The following is a 26591-nucleotide window of genomic DNA, read 5'->3' on the forward strand; positions in this document are numbered from 1 at the left end:
TTTACTCCTCTCTAGTGAACCTAACTAATTCACACTTCCTCAACAATATGCAAACCAAAACACAATTGTCCTTTGAAGTTCAGACTGCTCTCAATATTGCAACATGTAACATGTATCTGGATGGAGTTACTGTTTGTTCCCCTTCTGCCTATCAACTGCTGACTAGTTCAATTCTGTTCCCCAGATACAAACAAATATGTGCTTTAATTTGTAAGCCACTTTGGAATTGCATTTGCAATGAAGAGTGGCTAAGGAATTTAAATAAATGAAAATGAACGATATGAGTGAGGTTTCCTTCTGAGGAAGCATGCAAAGGATTGCACTTGTACTGTATTTATGCCACGGTGCAACTTTTACAGGGAATTTTAAAATCATATTGGGATGCAGCAGGGACCACGGAGAGGGGAATTGGAGCTGGTGTTTAGGAGCCAAAAGTATAAAGCCTTTCCATATATCTGGATTAGGGCAACTGTTTTCCAGTTTTGCTCAGACAGAACAGCAAGTTAAGTTTTCTAGACGTTTAAATAACTTGCAACATAATATTTTCTCTGGTGTTTCCATAAACCAATAAAATTCCAGACACAAAACAAAGCATTTTACCACTTTACCTCATTGATTATTGTTTTGCGGCCCAGGTCATCATACACATCGCCTGGAAGAAAAAAAATTAGGAAAAGTCAGAAGACATTCAGCTTAAGTTCAGTTTGTCCGATTTACAGCGCAACCCCAAACACGTCTACTCAGAAGTCTTAATTAATTTAATGTGGCTTATTCTCAGGTAAGTGGGATTAGGATTGCTTACACCCAGGTAAATGGGTTTCAGATTATCGTCGTAGGTAAACAGGGTTAGGATTGCAGCCTATTGATTTGGGGGTTATGCCCTTTAAGCTAAATGGGCTTACTTCTGAGTAGACATGTACAGAATTGCACTGTCAATAGCTTTCCTTGCAAGAGGGGGTTCAAAAAGGTTACCACAAGAGTAGAAATTGAAAGATCTGTCAATTTCAGTTTTTTCTGTTTCTCTTTTTTCCAATCTTAAATTCAGTTCTGCAGCAATTTGTGATTTTTAAAAAAATCCTGATGAAAATGTTTCAGCATTTTGGTGCAAATTTCTCCTAATAAACACATTTTATATGCAATTTTAACTGATGAACACATTTTTCAAGCAATTTATCCTAATATAATGCATTTTTATATGTTATTTTCACTAATACATTCATTTTACGCACACTTCCCTAATACATGCATTTTTGTAAGCATTGTTTGGTTGGAGAACTGCATTGCAAAATTCAGATAAGCATGAATTTCATAAGATGACTGTGTTTCAGTTCTCATATTGCTTCAGAAAGTGTGAATTGTATAGATTCAGCTTCTCCCCCACCCCTATTCAAGAGCTTCTCATCACACACAGAATTTCAAGATTAAAGTAACACACCAAAAAAAATTATTCTCAGACTAGCACTTGATTACCAGTACATCCCTATTAATCTGAAACACACCAGTGGCCATTAGTGACACCTAGGGATGGGCCAATCTATCAATTTCGGTTCTCTCCATTTCTCATTTTTCCAGTCTTAAATTCTGTTCTCCATATGCCTGCAGTGATTTGCTATTTTTTTTAAAAAAATCCTCATAAAAATGTGTTCGCAAATTAATCCTAATAAACACGTTTGCATGAAGTTTTGACTAATGTACACATTTTGGCAAGCAATTTCCCCAACAGTCCCTATCATTTTGAATGTTATTTTCATATATGTATCCATTGTAATGCACACTTTCCCCTAATGTATGCACTTCTGTAAACACTGTTTGCTTGCAGAACTGCATTGCAAAATTCAGATAAGTGTGAATTTCAGAGGATGGCTGTGTATTGGTTCCCACTTTTGTTTCAGAAAGTGCAAATTAGGTAAATTCACCTGAAAAAGTGAACTGCATCTAATTTCTCCTCCTTTCTTAGTGGCACTTGCCAATACTTTGAATGTACTGGTAATTAAACTCCATTTTGGTGGCTGAAAAAAATCCCCCTATTGTGAACTAATTTATCCCCCAAAGAAACTCAAGTGGATATTAGGCCAAGATGCAGATAATCTGCTGCCGCCGAATGACCCTTCCCACGAGCAGGAGACGTACCAATGATCTTTTCCCATTTTTTTCCTTAAGGAGCTGCAGAAAGGAAGGATGTTTTATCTATTAAAAGTTTATATATTTTTATCTATAAATTGTTATTGCTAGCTATTTTCACACCATATGAACTCTTGCACAAGTGTTTGTGAAAACAGCACTAGCGACTATTTTTCCTTCCATTTGTGGTCTTTAGATTTAACTCCATGTAGCATTAATTATAAATCCCAAAAGATCTTGAATAAGAAGAAACTGCCATTTTAAAAAAAAAAGTTCTTCAAGCCTAACAGTGGTAGAATCAAGAAACACCAACTTACCATACACTTTTCCGTTGATAGAGCACTTATTAAAAGTCATTATGTTTTGAGTGAGTGTCCCGGTTTTGTCTGAAAAAATGTATTCAATTTGCCCCAGTTCTTCACTGAGAGTTGTTGTCCGAACCTCAGCAGGTGTGTTTTCTTTGGAATAATACATTTTATTGTCCCAGTTGACAAAGTAGCTATGTCCAAGGCGAATCACTTCCACACTTTGAAAGCAATGCAGACAGTAAAGGCTGTTCAGAATGCTGTAAAACTTACAAATAAAAAAGATAAGCAAGCAGTTGATTTCTATTATCCTACCAATAGCTGAGGTGCTTTTGGTAGGAAGACAGAAAAGTTCTTCTCAGTGGCTGCACCCAACCTGTGGAACTCCCTGTCCATCGAGCTCCTTTGCTATTGGCTGCACACAGTGGAGGCTTGTCTATTAGGGTAAACGGGGCACTTCCCCACCAACCTCTGTTTGCCCCCAGCCAACCCCCATCTGCTGGCCTTCCTATATACAACCAGTCCAGGGATGGCACTGTCTGTCCAGCTTCCTCCTCCTTACTCTCAGTGTTGCCCTTATAGAACTCAGCAGGGAGGAGGATGGGGACAAAACGAGAATGAGTTGGTTCTGCCTATCATTGGCTCTGGCTCCACCTACGGTTGGGTTCCTTGCCTTCTGCCCCACCAGCCCAAGTGGGCACCAGCCGCCAATGGCTGTACAAATAATGTTTTGGAAGGCTTTTTTTTTGGTCCTACCAGATGGATCATATGTTCCAATGACATAGGAACCATCCTTATTTTCTGGTAGGTATCTCTGGTATTTCAATATACCAGTCTGTATCTTCTGAGGATGCATTGTGAAGTTTTTGTTAGTATGGGTTGCTAGAGGTGTCCTTCGGGATTCATTTCCTTCCTTGAGATCTCTGTCTGGGGAATATTTATTTTATTTATTTCTTATATTTATATCCCACCCTTCCTGCCAGTAGGCACCCAGGTCAGCAATAGGAGCATCTTCTCTCATCCTTATGTGTAAACCTTATGAACACTAAGACACCATAGAATGCACAGCCTGCCATTTTAACACAGCAGCAGCTGAGGTCAATTTTGATCAGTTTGTAACACTGCAGTAAAACTATGTTTTTCAAGTGTAACTTTAATGAAAAGAACAAATGTCCTTTTGGCCTATAGATCAGTGGAGGACTACTATTGTAGAGTAAGTGAATACAGCAAATTGTGTGCAGTGAAGAGTTCAACATTGGTCTGGTTCAGACATAACACTATATCAGAGTTTAGTGTTGCAAGAATGAGCCACTGCAAGCCTTGGGCTCACACACTCTCCTGTACAGCTGCATGGAGGAGTTTAGAAGCCTTCCCATTTGTTTTAGATGAATCATAGCTTGTTGTATAGTCCAAACCCGAACAAACTGTGGTTCATCTTAACTCTCGTTAGCTGAAACAAGTGAACTTCAAGCCCTGCTTTATAAAACTTGCTTGTTTCGCCTAACCATAGTTAAGATTAATCATGGTTTAGGTTTTGGATGACACACTAAACTTTGAGTAATCTAAGATGGAAGCTTCTGATCTCCTCCTTGCAGCCATGCCAGAGGAACAGATGGGATGAGGAAGCATATGAGTCCGGGGTTCACTGTGGCTCATTCTTGTAACATTAAACCATGGTCCAAATGCAGTCAGTGCATAACAGCAGAGCAAGAGGAATTCAAAAAGTGATTCTTGGTATGAGAATCATAATATTTCAACCACATTCTTATTATCATCTGTGAAATGTTGGAGGGTATGCAATCACACTCTATGAAACTTCTCCCACTCACTTAGCAATTGATGTACACTGTACAACACAATCTAGCAACTTACCTTACGTATAAAGAAATGGGCACAACTGAATTGAGTATGATAATGTATGACCAAAATGTTAGAAATCCTGAAAATATAGAACTGTTCACCACTTCACTCCAAGACAAGTAAATTCTGAATTGGATTCCAGTCTGATGCTCCCAAATGGAATTTCCTATTGCCAGAATGATTCCCATGAATACTAAAAGTCCAAAGATCTGAAATTAGAGTAAAAGTAGTTAGACGATTTCCCACCTACCACTTAAAATTACAATTTTATTAAGGGTGCTGAGAGTTGTTAAGAGACCCCTATTCCCCTCACAGAGTTACAGTTCCCAGAGTGGTTTAACAATCAATCCCTCTTCCCAGGGAACTCTGGGAATTGTAGCTCTGTGAAGGCTATAGGGGTCTCAACAACTCTCAGCACCCTTAAACCACAGTTTCCAGGATTCTTTGGAGAGAAGCCATGACTTTTTAAAGTGGTACAAGTCTGCTTTAAATGCATAGGGCAGATGGGGCCATACAAGGCTACATACTCATTTCTTATTCACTGTGTTTAAACAAAACCTCAGTAAGGCTAAATTCTCTCTTAAGTATTGTCACGGAAAGGACATATACAAACTTTACAAACTAAAATCAGTTTTTTGCCAGTTTAATTGTCATGGTTTCCCTTCCCCCAAAGGATCCTGGGAGCCATAGGACACTTTCAGACTGTTACTATTTTAGAGTGAGATTCAATGACATCCCAGCTGCACAATTAGAGTAGATTTAAAGCTCTTGTGCAACAAACCCACTTCCCTAAAAGACCAGACTTTTTGCGATACGTAAAGTAATGGGGAAATGCACTGGAAACTGTGGGATAATGCTTGGGGCAATGTCATCTAATCTCCCTATAAACAGATCAGGATGAATGTTCACTGAATAGCAGACATCATCTAATCTCTTCCCAAACAAATTAGACTGAATGCTCATTAAACAGGTTGTTTGCAAGCGACCATAGTTTTGTGAGGGTGCTGAGAATTCTGTTAGCAGTCTCAAGACGCCTCACAGAACCTGTAGTTCAGCCTTAATCATACCCTGAGGTGAGGAAATGACTGTTAAAGGATTTTGTGGTATACGTACTTCCCTCCTGAGCAGTCGTCCCTCACAGACTGCTTGTAAAGTTCTGAGGTTCTTAATGATTTTTCTGCCTAATGGTACTGTGCTGTGCTAGATGCTGTATGATTTTTAATTGTATTTTTACAGACATGCTGCACACCACCAGTGGTCTGTGGACCAGTTTGGGAATCTTCTGGAACGCCTTTCCCAATATGAACCTACCCAGACTCTCAGATCTTCTTCTGAGGTCCTTCTCCAGGTCCCCCCCCCTCTAAGGGAGGCTTGGAGGGTGGTGACAAGGGAGAGGGCCTTTTCAGTTGTGGCTCCCCATCTGTGGAATATGCTCCCCAGTGAGGTCTGCCTGGCACCTTCATTGACATCTTTTTGGCACCAGGTAAAGACTTACCTTTTCCCCCAGGCACTTGGTAGACTGAGATAAGATTATATTGCCAGTTATTTGTGTGCTGCGAAAGCTCCCTGTGGCTGCATGGGGATGTTGTTGTTTTATTGTTTTGTTTTTATAGTACATTTTTGTTTTTGTTTTTAACATTGCTGTAAGTCACTTGGAGACCTTTGAGTATCAAGCAACCAATAAATCTAACAACCACCTCTGCTCTAGACAGAATAGGTCCGGTGCAACTGCATGCACATATTAAACAATCCCAAAATGCTCTGGGGAATAAACAAGGAGGCTCCCTGTACCATTTTTATAGTGTTTAAAGGCAAAGCAGGAGAGTTCAAGTCGCTGAGCTCTTTGTTCAGAAGAGAAGCTTCCCCATCTTTCTGTACTGGTCCCTTAATTGGGATTGGCACTACACGTTCTCTGTGCTTGCCAGAATGTTCTGGGGAACATTCCTAAGACAAACTGTCTCCTTAAATTCCCTCTGGGGTGACGCAACTCCCTATAGCCATCTACTACAGGCAGCGGCCCTGCTGCAGATCCTAGTTCACGGCACGGATTTCAGAATTTGGCCCAACATCAGTGTAATCCTATATTAAGCAAACATGTGAAAAGCTGACCAAAAAAAACCACCACCCAACTTTCTATTGTTTTAGTAGCTAACAAAAAACCACCAAGAGTACTTATTACAAAGATTCTTATAAAAGCTTGGTTCAAGTTGTATTTTTCTAACTTTGCTGAATAAATTAATGATGCGTTTGGAAAGTTTGCAAATAGTTCTGAAAATGCAAGTGGGATTTTTTCCCCAACCAGGACATAGTTTGCTTTTTCTCTCATTCAGACTTCTCGTTTCATTCTAAGTCTTATTTCTCAATTCACGTGATAGCTTGCAACATTCCACAGCTTCTTCAATGATCAAATGTACAGTGCTTTGAACATGCCTTCATAACAGCCACATCATCAATAAGTGAGGACAGGGAAGCAGATTTCTCATTCCCAGTACAGCTATCAGGCTCCTCCCTCTCTCCCTCCCTCAACTATCACCTGGCAACAACCGTTACATCAGATTAAGGAGGGGCAAGCCTGTCAATTTCAGTTTCTTTCACTTTCTCATTTCCCCCCCTTTGAGTTCAGCCTTCAGTTTGCAATGAAAGTCTTCATGAAAATGTTTCAGCATTTTAGTGTGACTTTCTCCTAATATATACATTTTTGTTTGCAATTTTGCCTAAGATAATCATTTTGGTAAAGCGGTTTCCCCTGGTATAATGCACTGGTACGTCATTATTATTTTTTACTAATAGAGACATTTTTATGCACACTGTGTCCTAGTACATGCATCTGCATATGAGTCATGTGGCTGGAGAACACCACTGCAAAATTCAGAGATGTGCGGGTTCTGAAGAGTGTCTATGTTTATGTCTACACATTGTTTTGGAGAGTGTGAATTAGGTAGGTTTACCTTTAAATGTAAACTGAATCAAATTTTTCCCCCATTCATACATCAGGCTGTAGTTGAGGAGGGAAGAGAAGGGATGCAGAGTCGCTCCATCCATCAGCAAGGCTGAAAGACCAGCAGCTTGGGGTACTTTCTTTTCTTGAACGTTTCCACTCCAGCTGGCCATTAGAAGTTGTCCCTGAATTTGCTTTTTCCCTACTCCCTCCCAATCAGATCTAGGGAAGGCACATGCAGGGACAGGAGAGGGAGGGAAACCCCATTCCGCTAGCACAAAAAGTTAATTGAATACCATCCATTGTTTTTAAGAGGTCAGTTCAACACTAGTTGAAGATTCCATTGTAGACACTTACCCACAATACTAAAGTATTCATTAGCCGATCAATGCTTGTTCGTTTAAATTCTGTTTTGCCACTGTTCTGCATCAGTTTGGTGTCAGGGCCTATAACAACAGTAACAATTTTCTTTTTAAACTTCTAGCACATTAACAAAGTGGATTACTTTATCATTAGTAGAAGTAGCTCATGCAGAGAATGCCATATATTTCACTCATCAAAGGTTTTTCATTAAAGATCTTTAACTGTTTTTTTTCTAACTCAGTTCTTCTGTTATTATCATCTTTTAGGCAGTATATTTATTACTTGCAGCCTTGTGTCTGGCTTTGCTCGGGAATTCTAATTTAAAAAACCAGCGCAGTTTTGAAATCAGTCATTAAGATCAGTGCAGTTTTGAAAGGTTCAGTCCACCATCTTGATTCAAACTGGTGTCCAACTGTATCCAAACAAAGATGAAAACCTGTTCCTTGATCTTGGAATCCATCATGCAAAATTTGGTTATGATATTTTAATAGGTGTCCAAATGCATAGCAAATAAGCAACTTTCAAAATATACAGTAGATTAGATGTTTTGGTTATTAGTATCCTCTATTATTAGTTGGTTTTATGTACTATCAATATTCAATATTGCATATAAGGCTTTGGGCAACTGTTTTTGTTGGCAGGCTTATAAACAGGGAACATAGGAAACTATCTTCTACTGAGTCAGACCACTGGTCAGTATTGTCTACAAAGACTGGCTCCAGGATTTCAGACAGGAGTCTCTCCCATCCCTGCCTGGAGATGCTGGAGATTGAACCTGGGACCTTCTGCATGCAAGCCAGGGGCTCTACCACTGAGCTATGTCCCTGAGTTACGTTCATCTTTACCTGCAAAAATAACCATTCCAAAGCACCACTCAGTGTTTCTCAGTACACAACCTCGTAGCAGCATCTTTTCATTATTAAGGCAGTGTTTGTTATCATTCCAGGAAAGAACTCCAGCAAATCTATTCAGCTTGCCATTAGGAGCTTCACACTCAACTTCTCCTATAAAATGAAAATCAAACAGGTTGCTTACTGCATTTTAGATTTTACATGGAATCATTTCATATGATCCACATTTTAACAAGATGGAATTTCTTCCTTATGTTAGAAAAAATGTGGCCGTGATGGATGAATGCATCACGGTACACATGAACAAACAACATTTAGCGTCTGCATACATTAATGATATAGCAAGCAATTCAGTTTAATGTGGAACTGTGTCATTACAACCACCATATTTTTAACACAGACAACAGTGTAAGCCTGAAGATTGCTTACCGCATTAGAGCCACTATAGATCCTATTTGAAGGCTGAATTCACATGGGTATGGGTTGCTGTTTTAATCTGATGTGATAAAATATTACTGTGGTGCTCAGCCCAGTTCTCATGTAACGATAAACCATAGTATAAAACAAACTATGGTTTAATCTGACCAGAATTACCAACAGTCTCTCATTCAAATTAAAACATAAGGCTCATCCACATGGTGACTTTGGGTGTATCTGGTGCTACTTGCATCCCCTGGTAATTTGCATGGTTCACATGACATTGCAGGCAAGCAGAAGCTATCACACAGTTTTCTCCTTTAAATCAATAATAACCCAATCCTCTGATAATGCTAAAAGGAAAGGAAAAACAGACTCAGCTGCGCTGCACTCCTCTTTGTGGGCACTTAGCTTTGATTTTTTTTAGTGGGTGGGCTCTCTTTTAGTGCTGCATCACTAGCTCCCTCTCTGTCTGCCGCTCACAAAGGCTGCCGCTGTCTACTTTGTCTTTTCATCCACCTTCCCCCCAGTCCACCTTTCACTCAGGCTGGGACAATGGAGAAAGGGGGGGTCTAGTCAGTTTCATTTTTTCTTGTCAATTTCACACCAAGGCACTCTCCTGGCTTCAGCCTTGAACCGGAGAGAGTAAACATGAAAAATTAGAGGGTGGGGCTACAAGGAAACAGCATCACTAATCCTCCCCAGAGGAATGCCTACTAATGTGAATGGAATGAATTGCAGACCTTGCCACACTGGGCTCCTACTGGGAGGAAGGGAGGGATATAAATCAAATAATAAATAAATAAATAAATCTATCACAACGGTAAAAGCAGTGTCTTTAGTACGAAGGTATGCTCCCATGTGAATAAGCTCATAGTTTGTTTGGGTTTTTTACTGATTGATTTAATATCCCACTCTTCCTTCCAAAAGTGGCCAGGACAGCAAACAGAAAACAATTTAACCAAAAGAAGAAGAAAAAACATACTAAAAACAGTTAAAACATTCCAAAAACATAATTTACAATTAAAAATATTCTAAAATACAGTTAAAATATAGTAAAACACAATTTAAAATATTCTAAAGCACAGCATGAAAACAGTATTTCATCAGTGATCTTCAGGTTGCTGGGAACAGTCATCTTCATTCATGAAATGCATGGCTAAGCAGGAATGTTTTCAAATTCGTCCTGAAAGTTAATAATGATGGAGATAGATGCACCTCACTGGGAAGGGCATTCCACAAATGAGGAGCCACTGAAAAGACCCTGTCATGTGCCAGTGCCAATCAGGCCACACTCAGTGGTGGCACCACCAGCAAGGCCCCACCTGTCAATTGTAGGGTTTGAGATGCTTGATACTGGGGAAGGCACTCTTTCAGATACTTGGGTCCCAAGCCATTCAGGGCTTTATATGCTAGTACTAACACCTTGAATTGGCCCTGGTACCTCACTGGCAGCCAGTGCAGTGCTTTCAGGACTGGTGGTACATGGTTTCATTGAGCTAGCCAATTGCCAGCCTGGTAGCTGCATTCTACACTACCTGCACCCTCCGTACTATCTTCAATGGCAGCCCCACATAAAGGACATTACAGTAGTTCAGATGGAAAGTCACCAGAGCACAGACAACTGAGGTCATGCTATCCTGGCTCAGGAATGGCTACAGTTGGCAAATCAGCCTCAGCTGGGCATAAGCAGTCTTAGCCATAGAAGCCACCGGGGACTCTAGTAACAAGTTGGAATCCAGGAGTACTCCCAAACTACAAGCCTGTTCCTTCAGGGGAAGTACAATTCCTTCCAGAACAGATCATACACATAATTCCTAGACATGGAAACCGCCCACCCACCGTACTTCTGTCTTATTCAGCCTCGGTTGGTTGGCCCCCATCTAGCCCATTACTACCTCTAGACACCTATCCAACACCTTCAAAGCCTCTCCTGATTCAGATAGAATGGAGATACAGAGCTGTGTGTCATCAGCATACTGATGGCACCGTACTCCAAATCCCCGGATGACAGCTCCCAACAGTTTAATATATATGTTAAATAGCATAAGAGTCAGAATAGTCCCTTGTGGGATCCCACAGCCCAAAAGCCACGGAGCCAACAACAATCTCCTAGTACTACTTTCTGGTAGCTGTCCTGCAGGTAGGAATGGAACCACTGCAACACAATACCTCCAACTCCCATCTACTTCAGTCACTCCAGGAGGACACCAGTGGTGTTAAAGGCCACTGAGAGATCAAGGAGAACCAACACAATTGCATTGCCCCCGTCTCTCTCCCAATAAAGGTCATAAATCAGGACCACCAAGGCCATCTCTGTGCCAAAACTGGTCCGGAAGCCAGACTGGAATGGATCTATTTATTTTATTTTTATTTATTTATTAGATTTATATTCCACCCTTCCTCCCAGTAAGAGCCCTGGGTGGATCTAGATAATCTGCTTCCTCCAGATATGCCTGCAGCTGGCCAGCCACCACCCTCTCAATAACCAGGAAAGGCATATTAGAGACTGGAAAGTCATTTTCTAAAACTTCTGGTTCCAGGGAGGACCTCTTCAAGAGAGGTTGCATCATCACCTCTTTCAAGGTGGTATGCATAACTTCCTCCCATAGTGAGGCATTGACCACTCCCAGGACCCATCCCATTAAAATGTGGTTTAAATGTTAAATTGTGGTTTAATATGAATGAGCAGGCTGCTGGTGCATACTGCTCAAAAATTCTGGCAGAACCTCTCCCCTGCACCTGCCATACCAGGAACACAACACATGGATTGTCATGTTTCCTCCAAACAAACCTGGAGCTGTAAGCCAAAAACAAACCTTGGTTACCTATTTGTGGCTTGTTTGGAGGAAACAAGCCATGAGACAGATCAGATGGCACAATCAGACAGACTCTGAAGTCTGGTGCAGCAGCAGCAGGACTAGAGGGAGAAGTTCTGTGGGAACTTTTGAGCAACATGCACTAGTATACCATTTGTTCACATTAAACCATAATTTGTTTTAAACTATGGTTTAACATGATATGTAAACCAGGCTGGTGTCACTTTCAGGAGTGGTGGTGACATGAAATTGATTCAATCTGAAAAACTCAAAGTTCCCATGTCAGAGAAAACCATGGACAGCTGACTTTTTTTTCCTGACAGGATGACATCCGTGTTTTCCACATGAGACCTATTTCACTTAAATGCACCAAATTGGCACTGACAGTTTTATCCGTCTTTCTCCCCCACCCAAAAAAGGGTGGTTTGGGACTTCAGAGGCATACAAACATCAATTGAAATTGGTTATTCTCAACCAAATAGAGTGTATCCAAAGCTGCGGACATGGTTCCACTTGCACAATTGGACTTCTTCTTCCTCTCCTCCCTTGCCCCCAATCCTTTGGAGTAGATTTTAAGGTGCGCGGGGATGTTGGATCCAGTACTGGATGTATTTCAGTAAGTAGAAGTGTGTTTAGTAATTTGTTTCTGGGGCTTTCTTAACTCAAATCTTGTCAATCAGTAAAAAAATAATTCTCCTTTCGGGGGATGACATTTATCCACAGTAACACGGTGCAGTCCCACGCCATTTTGGGAATGTGTGTGTGTATATGAAGGAACTCGCAAAAATGTACTCTGTCCAAGCCAGGTGATCTTTGTTGTGGAAGAGAGCCATGTTGATGGCCCTGATCAAATCGTTCTTTCACACACATGTTAAGAACATAAGAGGAGGCTGCTGGATCAAGCCAGAGGCCCATCTTCTCCAACATCCTGTTCACACAGTGGCCAACCAGATGCTCGTAGGATGCCCGCAAGCAGGACCTGAGTGGTGTGAGGTGCACCACAGCAAAGTTAGCTCTGATGTTGCTACATATTAAGTGTGAATTGGTTCAGTGCCATCACAGATACGATATACTTCCAACAAGTGAAAATGGAACTTGACTGGTTAGCTAACCGAGCCAAATGAAGTCCACCAGCCACGTTTTATGGTCTTATGGAGGTTTGACAACCCACATGTTTTTGAGCTGTCAGGCAGGCAAGGAAAAAAATGGAAGTTTTTCTTTGGTGGCCTGCTTAATATGGCTGGTGGGCTGTGATTGGCTTCGAAGATTGGCGTTAAGTCTATGCTCACAAGTCAACACAGAGCTTTAGCCAACAACTGTTCCTTTTTCTTTTTCTTCTGCCCTCCTCCTTCCTCAGCTGAAATATATTAGGTTTTAAGGCAGGCCCGGGGAACCTGTGGGCCTCCACATTTTGTGGGACTACAACTCCCATTATCCCTGGCCACTGACCATGCTGGCTGGAGCTGATGAGAGCCAAGAGTCCAACAACATCTAGAGGGTCCCAAGTTCCCCATCCCTGGCTTAAGGTACAATTGTCTGTCCTATTCAACGTCTCCCAACGTCAAGTCCAACAGATCTTCAGGCCATCTTCAGCTTCCCCGTGCTTTATTCATTTCTGTTTAGTTTAGATCAGTACCAAGGCCCTGCTTAGAAAACACATCAGTCTAAAGGATGCATGTGTGTGCCTAACAACAGCATTGAATACATGGTGCGCAACACTGGACATGTGATCTCTATTAATGGCATCTCATACATCAGGATAAAGGAAAACAAGTCAACACTGCAGCCAACTGAGATCAGTGTGTTTGGATTGAAAACAGGAACAGCATCCCACAGCCGCAGACACCAAAGGGATGCAGAAGAGGCCACATATATTTGAAAGTTGTGCACGCGCCCCTGGTTTTGGTCATGTCTTTTAAATTTGTAGTCCATCTGTCCTTAATCTGAGTGCCCTCAGGGCTGAAGGCTTGGCTAAGCAGGAGCTGCAGAAGCTGAACTGCACAGGACAATGTTAAGATGGCTAAAATTTAGATAGGCTAACACATAAAGCAGTACTAACTTCCTGAAATGTTTGTGTGTGCGCGCACGCGTGTGTGTACACATATTTAAATTACGTGCATTTAGCTTTCTAAAAAACACAGTTATAGAGTGCACAACCATTTCATTCCCATGTTTTTCCTTCACAATTGCTTGTATTACTTAAAACAAAATTTTAAAAACCCTTCTCAACGAACAGAAGTGTGTCTTTTTCGCCACCTTATTTACGCACTGAAAAACGGGCATTACGACTGGGACCTGCAAAAAAATGTTGCAGCATATCCTCATTGCCTAGTAGCACTGCTCCTGTGCAGGGCCCAGCCGGCCAGTTCTGCCTTTCTACAAGACACTCACCCCCCGACCCACTGTTCATCTTCCTTTTCCAACCGACGCTCAACATTCCACAGCTATTGAGCATTCTCAGCCCTTTCGGGATGTTAGCTTTGTTTCGTTGCCACCTTAGGATTTTTTTAAAAGTTGTGTGTGTGTGCATGTGCGTGCACACACACAAGCGTGCTCCTACAAGCTTTGGGCTTTCCCCAAACATGCCGCTACCTCCCCCTCATTTCTCCATGGCCCTGTTTTTCCTCCAACCTTGTCAGCACTCATCTTTTGCTCTGTGATTTTTAAAAAATCTTTCTTGGTCCAATAACTGTGTCAACGTTACCTAATTTCCCCCCATTTTCTAAGCTTTAGAATTTGGCAATAAAACAATGCCTGACATCATAGCAAGGAATCAGCATCTGGAAGAAGAAAGTAAGGCTGCGTACACACCATACATTCAAAGCACATGGGAACTGTCATTTTTTTAAGGATGCTGGAAATTGTAACTCTGTGAGGGGTAAACTACAGTTCCCAGAATTCTTTAGGAAAAGCCATGTGGTTTAAATTATGGTGTGTACTCAGCCTAAAGTCTTGTTAGCAGTAGGAGTCATGGCACTACTCATTAGGGATGGATGGATCTGTTAATTTCAGTGGTCTCAGTTTCTCACTTTTCCAATCTTAAATTCAGTTCTCTGCATTTCTGCAGCAATGTGTAGATTTTCTTTTTTTTAAAAATTCTCATGGAAATTCCTCAACATTTTAGTGCAAATTTCTCCTAATAAACACATTTTCACTAATATGTTCATTTTATGCATACTTTCCCCTAATCTATGCAATTTTGTAAACACTGTTTGGCTGGGGAACTGTACTGCAAAATTTGGTAAGTACAGATTTTGTTTTGAAAAGTTCAAATTTGATAAATTCAACTTTAAATCCAAACTGAACTAATTTCTCCCCATCCACATAGGCTGTTATGTGTCTAGTTCAGGGGTAGCCAATGTGATGCTCCCCAGCTGTTTTGGACTACAATTCCCATCCGCCCCAGCCAGCATGGCCAATGGTAGGGGATGATGGGGGTTGTAGTCCAAAACACCTGGAGAGCACTTTAAATGCCAAATGAATTGAATTTCTTCTGGATTGCTACTACTGAACTATATTTGGATCTCACCTTTTCTTCAAGGAGCTCAAGGTGAACATCCCTAATTCGCACTTTCCAAAACAAGAACCAAAACACAGCCATCTTGGAAATTCAAACTTTTCTGCATTTTTGCAATGCAATTCTCCACCCAAGTAATATGTACAAAAATGCATACACTGCAGTACAAAATGTATGTATCAGTAAAAATAACATGTAAAAGGGTGTCATAAAAGTGAAGAGCAGCTACAAATATTGTAAATACATACATAGGTTCTCAAAACCTAAGCTACTTAGTTCTCTGTGCCACCTGATGTCATGGCTCTGGTCCCACAAAAAGCAAGGAAAACAGTAAGGCAGGTTGGCTGTTGTAGCAGCGTCCAGAGCTCCTGGTGAGTGACATGCTCCAAACAGGAGTTGGAAGTTAATTGAGGCCTTTTGAGATGCTGCCTACAGTCTACCTCTCCTAGGCTCCACCCAGTTTTGGAGAACTAGAATCTCTTAAAGGGCCAACTTTCTGGCCTGAAGATGGGCAATTACTTCCATGGCCTAGTACACTCCCTGCACCTCAGGCCTGGTGAAGTAGTGTGAAAGTAACATGGTTCCCCAAGCCTAGGAGAAGGTGCCCATGAGGGCCCTGTCTCTAGTTCTAGAGTCCCTGGTGCTCTGGTTCAGTGGACTCCTGCTTGCTAGCCTTTGGTTCAGGGGTCTCCTGATCACCAGCATCAGGCTCTGAGCAAGGAACCTGGTCTAGCTCCTTAGCTGGTGATACTGTACCCTCTCACACAATGGCCTGGTCACTGCTGGACTCCAGGATCATGGGTGGCGTACCAAGAGACAGAGCTGCTCTGCAGCTCCACCACCACAAAAAGCCCTAAAATGATATTACAGCTATCAACTCAGCAGGGACACAATGAGCCAACAGGGATCCATCTCATCCTATATACTTGCTAACTCTGGCCTGGCTCTTCCATCTGAGCATCTTAACTCTCAGACACAAACCAAGATGGCCTCCACCTGCTCACCTCCACACCACCAGACTGGTCATGACTTAACCAAGTCCATCCATCAAGTCTATAGCCAAGCCAAGGTCCATAAACAATTTATTGGACTGGCCAACTTACTGACTGTGTTCTTTTTGTTTTACCCTGGCATGTTGAGGTTTTTGCTCCAGTGGATTCCCAGCTTACTGACTCTTTAGCCATCCCTAGGTCTTACAGTGCCTGCTTGTAGTTAACTACTGCTGAATGTATATTACGCTCTTCCTTTCATTTCTGTAGAGTTAAAAATACTAACTTAGGACCTTTACCTATTTGATATTTTCAGCCTTTACTCAAAAAAGCCCCATAAGATTTATGTTTAGTTTTTTAACTTCTGCAAAACATTTGACATGAAGAAATTAAATATATATTTGGGGTTACAAAATGTAACACAGCACTGTTATTGGAAGGCATAAAATAAATACACAGTGAAGTAGCCCTTTGCCCCACCATTTGCTAACCAATCATGTCTTCTATTTCTGCTTTTCGGTTGCATGATGTGCTGTCAGGATGACCACAAGATACTGGATGTTTCCTATAAGGACTCCTTTTACTAAACGCTGTGCCACCCTGAGGCTTAACAGTCATGCAAAATATGTAAACTTGTCAGAAGTAGCAAAAACCAGACCACCACAACAGTCAAAATCTGAAGATAGAACAAACAAAAAAAACAGCCTAGTATTAAATATGAAAAATACACTGTAATTTTTTTCATCAACTATAATTGGAATTGCAGCTGATTGAGTTGCCTGGCTGATTTATATTTTTGATCCCCTCTGGAAAAAAAATTAATGTCTATAAAATGTTAAATAACAAATTTAAAATTACGGCAAACTAAATCTAAACATAGATTGTAATTTTAGATTTACAAGAGTTCAGGAATGCTAGCAATTCTTACAGAAAATTTCAACCTCTGCAAGAAGATCAGCAGTTTCTTGAAGACCGAAGACTGAGATCTTTAAATCAATTGACATTTTGATTGTTGCTGAAAACTATTAAGTGCATCACTGCCATATTAAGTTTTTCTACATAGCCTATTATAGTTTGTGGATACATTCCATAACCCATTGAAGTCCATGGCAAAACTCCCACCATTTTTTATGTTTTTATGATTTTATGAGTTGCAAAAAATATATTTAATAAGACTAAAATGGTTTAAGAACACTGAGAGATTAACAGAACATTTTGACAATTGAACCGTTTTCTCCGTTTCTAAATAAAGTCCAAAGAAATCATTTTCAAGCCTTCAGGAAAAAATGTAATATTTTCCTAAAAAGCCTCCCAGATTGTGTCAAACTATGGGACAGGAACATTATAATAATAGTATATTATTCCCACCAATACCACCAAGCAGCAGATTAGTTTCTCACATACACCCTGACATAACACAAAACCTTATACTCTTTTTTCACGTCCATGACAACAATAACAACATTCAGGGTAATCATATGAATATTTGCACTACACACAGCCTTTCCCAACCAGTGTGCCTCCAGATATTGTTGGACCACAATTCCCATCTTTCCTGACCATTGGCAATGCTGGCTGAGGCTGATGGGAGTTGTGGTCCAACAACAGCTGGAGGCACACTGGTTGGGAAAGGCTGCACTAAAAGGTCACATAACAGCTTTCCCAATGCTTGATTCAGCACTAAGCAACAAAGGAGAAAGGGAAGGTTTATCTGTTTAGTTATTTAGAACATTTTTGACTCCACGCTTTGGTCCAAAAGGTTCCTGGAGCTGCTCACATAAAATCCATTAAATAAAACAAGACAATCTCTGCCCTCAGGCTTATAATATTCAAAGCATGGCACAAAAGGAAAAAGAGAGGAGGAGGAGGAGAAAGGGGAGGCAAGCAACCTCAGGCACCAATTCTTAAAAGTTAAATAGTAGTTCTCATAATGACAGGCCAGAAAAGAAACAGTTTAAGGACGGGAAGAGGCCTATGGAACTGGTGTTATTTTTTTCAGCAGAGCTGCTTGAATGGGCTCCACTTCCCATCTCTTCCACTGCTGCTGCACACAGCTAAAGGAGAGAGGGACTGATGGGCCTGGTCCACAAGGTGTCAGGATCTGCAAGATTCAAACCAAAAACCTTCTGGACTGAGCAGAGAATCTACTGGGAAAATAAGCTATACCTTGAAGGACTGCTTTATGTTAATACTGTACAGAGACCTGGTGTATTACCCAAAATAGCAGGAGGAAACCTAAAAGGTATATTAAGAACTTAGGTTGTTATACTGAGAAACGTTAATCCAAAATGGCACTACCCCAAGGTAACATCAAACATCTGTGTTAAAGCCGCTCCCTTAATTATACACCGCCAGCAGGCATCTGATTCCAAGATATTTCACTTAAACACAGAGGAGAGACCAATAGTGACTTTGTTTTGAGACAAATCAGATACAACCAGATGTGTAACAAGGTCACCTTCATTACCTTGAGCAAGTCATTGCATCAGTGGAGGCTGGTCCTTTACAACAAGTGGGGCACTACCCTACCAACCTCAGTCTGCGCTCACCCGGCCCCCATCTGTCTGCCTTCTTACTTACAACCAGTCCAGCAGCGACAGCACTAACTGAGAGCTTACTCTTCCTTAATCTCAGTGTTGCCCCTTGTAGAACTCAACAGGGAAGAGGGTGGGGACAAAACTGGAATAAGTTGGCTCTGCCTCTGATTGGCTTGGGCTCTGCTTACCGTTTGGGCTATCTGCATTTTGCCCCACCAGTCTCAGTGAGCGCCAGCTGCCACTGCATTGCACGAGCTAAGAAGGAGAGTATGAACTAGGGTTGGGATCCAGTTCTTGGTGCCGGTTTGATTTTCGCTCAGTCGAACTTCCTTCCAGTACCACTTCATAATGGATCAATGTTCACTATTTGCAGTAAATACCGATTTGAGTTTTTTTCTGCAAAAATATTGATATTAATCTTGATATTTTTTAAAATATCATTTCTCATAGTTTTTTTAAAATATTGATATTTTCCTCAAAATATCAATATTAATATTGATATTTTATATAACTATCAATATTTTGAAGAAAATATTGATATCAATATCAATATTTTTGAGGCAATTTTGTAAAAAAAATCCACTTCAGCCACAGAAAACCGCTAGAAAAAAACCTGATTCACAAGGACAAAAAAAAAGCAAATCAATAGGAAATGAACCATTTTGCTCACCAGAAAGGTGATTTTCTGGGGGCACCAGGACACTGCCAAGTGGGTACTGTCTTCCTCTGCTAGTGCTTGAGGCAAGAAAGAGTTAAGACTCCAATGGACTGTCATCACAACCTCTCCCACAGAGTGCTAGTTCGCCATCTGGCCAAGCTTAAAAATATAATCTCATAACACAAATAGAGAAAACTGACAACATTGAATCAACTGCAACTAACATGAAACCTACTAGGTCTGTTCATTAAACTCTGCCTATTTTCCTATGATCTTTATTGTCTTTGCATCCCAGGATGGTACCCCTTAGTGGTTCTCCAGCACCTGCTGGAGAACTCACCTACCAAAGGCTGCTTCTGCAGATACGTAAATGGAACATGCCCTCAGAAAAGTCCACTTAATCTTACAAAACCAAGATTAGTGGAGGAAGTGTCCCATGTGGTGTCCTTGAAAAATAATTATAGAGGAACCTACAAAATAGGTGCACTCCTTAGTAATAATAGAAAAGACTGGATTCTATTGTTGTGTCCAAATCCAAACATACTAAAAACTAAATCCCTTGCCTAACAGGAATTTTTATTTTTAGCGTAGCTAATGCTAGATATTTCTTCACATTATATATTTATTTACTTATTTATTTATTAAGATAATTTTTATCCTGACTTTCCAATAAAAACATAGCACTCAAGGCAGCTAACAAGTTAAGGGAGGCTTGGAGGGTGGTGACAAGGGAGAGGGACTTTTCAGTTGTGGCTCCCCATCTGTGGAATATGCTCCCCAGTGAGGTCTGCCTGTGCCCCTCACTGTCATCTTTTCAGAGCCAGGTAAAAATATACCTTTTCTCCCAGGCATTTGATAGACTGAGATGATGTTTTGTTTTAATATGCTTCCAAACCTTCCTGTGGCTGCATGGGGGTGCCATTGCTATTGTTATGTTTTTATAGTGTGTTTTATTTCTTTTTTCCTTTAACATTGTGTAAGTTGCTTGGGGACCTTCGGGTATCAAGTGACTAATAAATATTATAATAAATATTACCCTTTCTTAGAAACAATCCTTTGTAGTAGGTTCAGCTGAAAGGTAGTGACCGGATCAAAGAAGAAAGTTCTATCCACTATATTGCATTTCTTCCTGTTTGGAGCTATTATCAGAAAGAATGTACAGGCCTAGGGTGACCACTTACAGATCACACAAATAAAGGACACAGATTTGCATAACAACTGCATATGCTAACTTGTATATTTAACCACAGTTTGCAATAATTACTATAAAGTATATGGAAATGCAATCCATCTCACCACAATGGACAAGACTGTGACCTGTGGGCCTACTCAGTCTGTTGTCCAAGTGCTGCCACCTATTGATGGGCAACTTCAAGGCCCCTACATTGCCTTCTTAGGGTTTTTTATCTTTACACCAGACTGGGATGAAACAGCCCTTGAAATTAAGAGAACTGTTTCATGGCTTTTTCCAGGACATTCTGTCTTTGTAGAGTATTATTTACAGTGCTTGTTACAGTGCCGGTACTCATGCCTTGATAAAAGTGCCGTGGTTGTCCGCAAAAAACGGTTGCTATGGACAGCAAAAAAAAACAGGCTCCAGTACTCTGTACCTGTCACAAAAAGAAAGCCCTGAATGTTTGTTTGTTTATTTATTTATTTAAGTGATTTATAAACTGCCCTTTGCACAAGCCACAGGGCAGTTTTAAGAAACATCAAATAAGATAAAAGAACTCCATAAAATAGCACAGTCCTTAACATAAGAACACAACAGCTCATAACAAATCACTCACTGCATAGCAGTTACTAGCAGAAGCAGCTAATCCATTTGTCTGATCAGATCTTCCCTTCAAATGGCTGCCAAAGAAAGTATGTCTTAGCCAACCACCTAAAACAGTGGTGGAGAACCTTTTTGGCCCAGCAGGCCAGATCTTAATCTCCCCACATCCCCCAAACCAATTTTGACAGGTGGGCAGGGCAACTGTCTGACAATCTTCTGATATGGGGTGGGGTGACGGATTGAACTCTTCACTCAACAACTGATGAGCAGAGGCTTCAATCCTGTTCTCAGTAGATGTCTGCTTTGCCATTCATTCCCCAGCAGGGAACACACTGATGAAGCAGTGCCCAGCAGAAATGAACCCTGCCACCCCGCCTATCAGCTGACATCACCCAGTGATGTCAACTGATTGACAGGTGGGCACTGCTTTGAGAAAATGGCCCCATGGGCCAAACTGAGTCCCCAGATGGGCCGTGAGTGCCCCCATGGTTCCTCACCCCTTCCTCACCCCTTGACCTAAAGAGAAGGGGCCAGACACACCTCAATTGAGAGGAAGTTCCTCATGGGAGGAGCCACCACTGAAAAGGCCCTTCCTTAGCCTCACACCATGTACCTCATCCTACATTCCCAAGAGGGCCTCGTCTGCTGGTCTTAAAGCATTTATCTCTCTCTTTCATTTCATCATAAGGCCCAAGGCTGCATACATAGGATTCCAATACAGTTTCCTGTTCAGACACTGACCAGACCCAGCCCTGCTTACTTTCAGCAAGGGTGCCGCATCAGAAGACCATGCCCTTTGCCATTGCATTGAACAGTTAACTAGCTAAAGTTATGTTATCACCTCAAAATATTGTCTTCTGATTTTTAAAACAAAGGATATGCTGGTGCAGAAAGATGTGCAGAGTATTTCCAAATGCCAGAGTGAACTGCAAATAACATCAAAATCCTTTGATGCGTACTCATCATTCCGTTCCATTCCATGTGGAACATTGGCTCTATAAATATTCCAGTCTTTATTTTAAACAAACATTTGCTGGCTTCATATACTATTTACTTACAAACGATAATTTATGTGCTTTATATATATATATAAAAAAAACTAAATTGTGTGGAAAAAATGTCATTTGTTGCAGCCAAACCAAAATATCACTTGGCCCAACCATTTAAAGTTTCCTGGCTATTTCTCTGGCCTAAACAATCTAAATCCTTCTCAATCTGGAAGAATTTGATTTCTGAACATGAACGCTATCTGTATTAAGTATTTCCATAACAAAAAGTTACCAAAAGTATTAATACAAAGATAAAGGAAACTAGATCTAGAACACATAAACTGATGAACAACAAAAAATTGCAAATTGGCTTGTATGGAATATTCCAGAATCTAAGCATAAACATAAGCCCCATCTGCACTATATATTTAAAGCAGCATTATATCACTTTAAGCACCCATTGTTTTTCCCCAAAGAATCCTGGGAATTGTAGTTTGTTAAAGGTGCTGAAAGTTGTTAGCAGACCCCTATTCGCCTCTCAGAGTTACAATTGTCAGAGTGGTTTAACAGTCAATCCCTCTTCCCAGGAAACTCTGGGGACAGTTTACTTTATCTTTTAGAAAACACCTTGCCATTTAGAAAGTCTTCTTACAAGGCTTACCAATATATGTTACGTTATCAATATGTTGTCAATATAACAACAAAAACAATTGTACAATACATACAGTAGGGCCCCACTTATATGGCAGGTAAGGACCAGACCCCCGCCGTAAAGCAAAAATCGCCGAAAAGCAGAACATCTATCAGCTGTAGTGCGGGGAGCTCCAGCTGACAGCGTTTGGCTTCTGAAACTCCCCCTGCAACAGCTGGTCGAGTTCCAATTTTTCGTGCATCGCCCTCTCCCCACCCCGCTCACTCGCCCTCATTATGGTGGGGGAGTAGATCACAGGGAGGGAGCTGCCCACCTGCACCTGCTCGCTCACCCTCCGCCACCTCCCTCGCTCATCCCCCCTTGCCCACTTGCCCTCCCGCCTGCCTGTTCGCTCGCACACTCTCTGCTGCCTCCCTCGCTTTTCCACCCTTGCCCGCTCGCTCTCCCCCCTGCCTGTTCACTCGCACGCTCGCTCGTCCTCCGCCACCTCCCTTGACAATAAAATGGTGCCAGACGCCCTTCTGAGACGCAGCTGCATTGTCAGAGCTTGGAAACGTTCCTTGTTTCAACTACAACTCCCATCAGCCCAACTGTAGTTTAAAAAAAGAATGTTTCCAAGCTCCGATGATGCGCTCAGGGCATCAGGCACCATCAATTCACACCATGCCGCAAAATCGCCGCAAAAATGGAACAAGCACCAAACATATGGGACATGGACACAATTCAAAGAAGCGAAGCGCCGTAAAGTGGGGCCTTACTGAATAATAAAAACTGCTCAGCTAAAAAGATTTATAGAAGCAGGATTACACAGATTTTTTCAAACTAATCAAAAAAGGCCTTTCTGAATGTCAAAGCCTTCATTTCAATGGGATTAAAGCACAACTAACTTTGTCTGGATCCTATTCATCAAATGACATCCTTATGAGGCATTTAATAAAGGTCTAGTGTATATGTCATCCTTGCAGCATGGGAGCAGCTGTTCTGTGTTCTAGCCCAGCACACCTGTCTAGTAATGAATGAAAACATGGATCACACAGCTTGGCCGCAAGGTTGTTCCTGTTTTCATTCACAGGAATGTCCACCAGGAATTTTTTTACACAGTAAAAACAAACAGAAAACTGATCTGTTTCCAAAAATTAACTTTTGCTCTTGTTCCAGTTACTTACCATCAAATTCTGCAAGCCTGCTAATATCAGCTCCAAGTTCCGAGGTGGTGGGTAAAGCCTGCTGTACCTTTAGGTTGGTTTCACTGTAAAATTCATAATATTCTGTTTACATAAATCTCTGGAACTTAATCCTATGATCTTGCATATTGGTTGACAATAGCCAATAGGCCCTCCCTCAGACAGATGAAAGAGGCCCACATTCATTTCCCCCCCTACCCCATTTTAACCCCTGGTAAAAAGTTTTTTGCAATGGTAGAGAAAAAGCAATAGTAGAGCAAAAGAAATTAGTGTGCACATTATGGCTCCATCTTACCATCTTTACTTCCCTTAAAAATTATGGGCTTTACCAAGTTTCTATGGCTCAGGTTTGAACTAGGCCAGGGTTAGCCAATGTGGTGCTTTTCAGATGTTTTGGACTATAAGTCCCATCATCCTCTACTATTGGCCATGCTGGCTGGAACTGATGGGAGTTGTAGTCTATAACATCTGGAGGAGACTAAGTTGACTATCCCTGAGGTAGACACATAATGGCCACATGTAGCTTAGGGAATGGGAGAGAAATTTGACCAGTTTGCATTTAAAGCTGAATTCATCAAATGTGTACATTCCTAACAATATGAGAAGTGAAACACAGCCATCCTTTGAAATTCGCACGTCTGAATTTTGTGATGCAGTTCTCCAACCAAGCATTGTTTAGAAAAATACATATATGAGGGGAAAGTGTGCATAACCATGAATATATTGATGAAAATAACATACATTGTGTACATTAGTCAAAACTGCATACAATTTTCATGAGATTTTTTTTAAATCACAAATTGCTGCAGAAATATGGAGTACCAAATTTAAGAGTGGAAAAATGAGAAACCGAGAGAATTTCCATCCTTAGTGTAGCTTCATCTCTTTCTCTCTCCCAGACAGCATTCAGGAAAAACAAGATGTGATGTCATTTCATTGCATGTTTTCCACTTGCAACTTACACTTGATAGACGTGCAGTGCAATGATATCACATCAAGCACTTCTTATTAGATTGCCCCATCTTACTCTGCTAACAGCACTGTGTAAGGTATAAGGGGGAAGGTGTTCTTTAAGCATGAGTTTCCCTGTCAGTTACCCAGGGTTAATCCCAGAGTGTTCATTTTAGGAACATAATAATAATAATAGATTTATATCCCGCCCTTCCTCCCAGCAGGAGCCCAGGGTGGCAAGGAGAAGCACACAGGTACTGCACACAGAGACATTTTGTGCCATCCTATGGGTTGGGGCAAGGTCTAAACCTGTCCTTTCGCTCTTGGTGTAACCCCCATCCACTAAGATTCTAGCCTGTTACTATTTGCAAAGCTTTTCCCCTTTGTCTATGTTGCTTTGTTCTGATTTCTGTATTTATCCACATGAAGGGGGCTCCACGTAATGGCTGGAGGTGACATGTAAAGGGAGCTGGACTATTGTGAACTGGGTTTTTACCAATAGGTCATTTATGTAGCAATTTTAGATTCAACATGCTTTATTGTTATTGCTATTATAGTTATTAATTAACAATTATCATTTACTACAAGTACTTTAAAGCATCCCACAGCAAGGGCCACCACTTACACGAGTCTCTGCATGGAATGCCCATGTCACACGTTGCTTGGCATGATGCACACAAAGAAGGGTAGAGATACAATCTTAGGGGAAGAGACTAGCTCACTGGCAGAGCATCTGCCTTGCATGCAGAAGGTCCCAGGTTCAATCCCTGGCATCTCCATATAAGGCTAGGAAAGATCCTTCCCTGAAACCCTGGCCAGCTGTTGCCAGTCGCAGAGCGTGGAAAAGTTACTTTTTTGGACTACAACTCCCATCAGTCCACTCCAGTGGCCATGCTGGCTAGGGCTGATGGGAGTTGTAGTTTAAAAAAAGTAACTTTTCCAAGCTCTGGTGCAGACAATACTGAGTTAGGTGACCTAATGGTGTAACTCAGTGTAATGCAGCTTCCTATGTTCCTATCTGTCTCTGCTATAGAAGATATTTGAACCAGGACTACAAGAGGAGCCACATATGTTATTGCTGCCAGAAGGATCCCCATCCCCATCATTTAGCAGCCCTTGCTATGCTAAAGGCAAGATACGTTGAAAACTTACATACCCATCAAGCTCTGCAGTTTCAATGTAACATAGCCCATGTGGCTCACTGCTAGAAAGCAGTAAGAGGTCAGCCTACAAAGGAAGAAAAGCGAGCAGCACAGTTACAATGACTGCACAACCTAATCAAATCATTTTTAGGTAATAGTTGTGTGTCCAAATGAACACACAGTCCTAGCTTTTGGGCACCCAGTGGTCACAAATGGACACATAAAATTTAATCAATGATCCAAGAACACAAAATTCAGATTGGAAGCCACTAAAACACCTACTGGAGTTACGAAATTGTAAGGAAATTGAGTAGAAAGAGTAGAACGTAGGGGCACATTACACAGTAATTCTTACAAGCTACCAGGTCTTTCTGAAAAAGGTCCTAACAAAAAAACTCTCCCGGTACACTGTGATGTCTGGTCCTCAGAACCTTTGTTCTTTTTCTCATAAGAACTGGGCCACTGTAGGGTGTGGATCATAAGCAGCAGATTTTAATTTTACTTTTAATTCATGTATTTAC

The 26591-nt window shown here is 41.2% G+C and overlaps 1 protein-coding gene across 2 annotated transcripts in view; it reads right to left on the minus strand.

Annotated features, from left to right (window-relative positions):
* The window catches only part of ATP8B4 (ATPase phospholipid transporting 8B4 (putative)), an 85929-nt gene that overhangs the window by 50471 nt on the left and 8867 nt on the right, over positions 1 to 26591 (minus strand). Inside the window, exons 3-9 of one of the 2 annotated variants that reach the window (XM_061595024.1) lie at positions 26085 to 26155; positions 23960 to 24042; positions 8433 to 8591; positions 7582 to 7670; positions 4299 to 4495; positions 2439 to 2647; positions 609 to 652 (exon numbers count right to left, since the gene is read on the minus strand). In XM_061595024.1, the coding sequence (XP_061451008.1) occupies positions 609 to 652; positions 2439 to 2647; positions 4299 to 4495; positions 7582 to 7670; positions 8433 to 8591; positions 23960 to 24042; positions 26085 to 26155 (852 nt within the window). Of the gene's footprint in view, positions 1 to 608; positions 653 to 2438; positions 2648 to 4298; positions 4496 to 7581; positions 7671 to 8432; positions 8592 to 15439; positions 15571 to 23959; positions 24043 to 26084; positions 26156 to 26591 lie in introns of those variants that run through there. The other variant, XM_061595025.1, reaches the window with a different exon arrangement.

The sequence above is a fragment of the Rhineura floridana genome, chromosome 14 (genome assembly GCF_030035675.1).
Source record: "Rhineura floridana isolate rRhiFlo1 chromosome 14, rRhiFlo1.hap2, whole genome shotgun sequence".
NCBI lineage: Eukaryota > Metazoa > Chordata > Lepidosauria > Squamata > Rhineuridae > Rhineura > Rhineura floridana.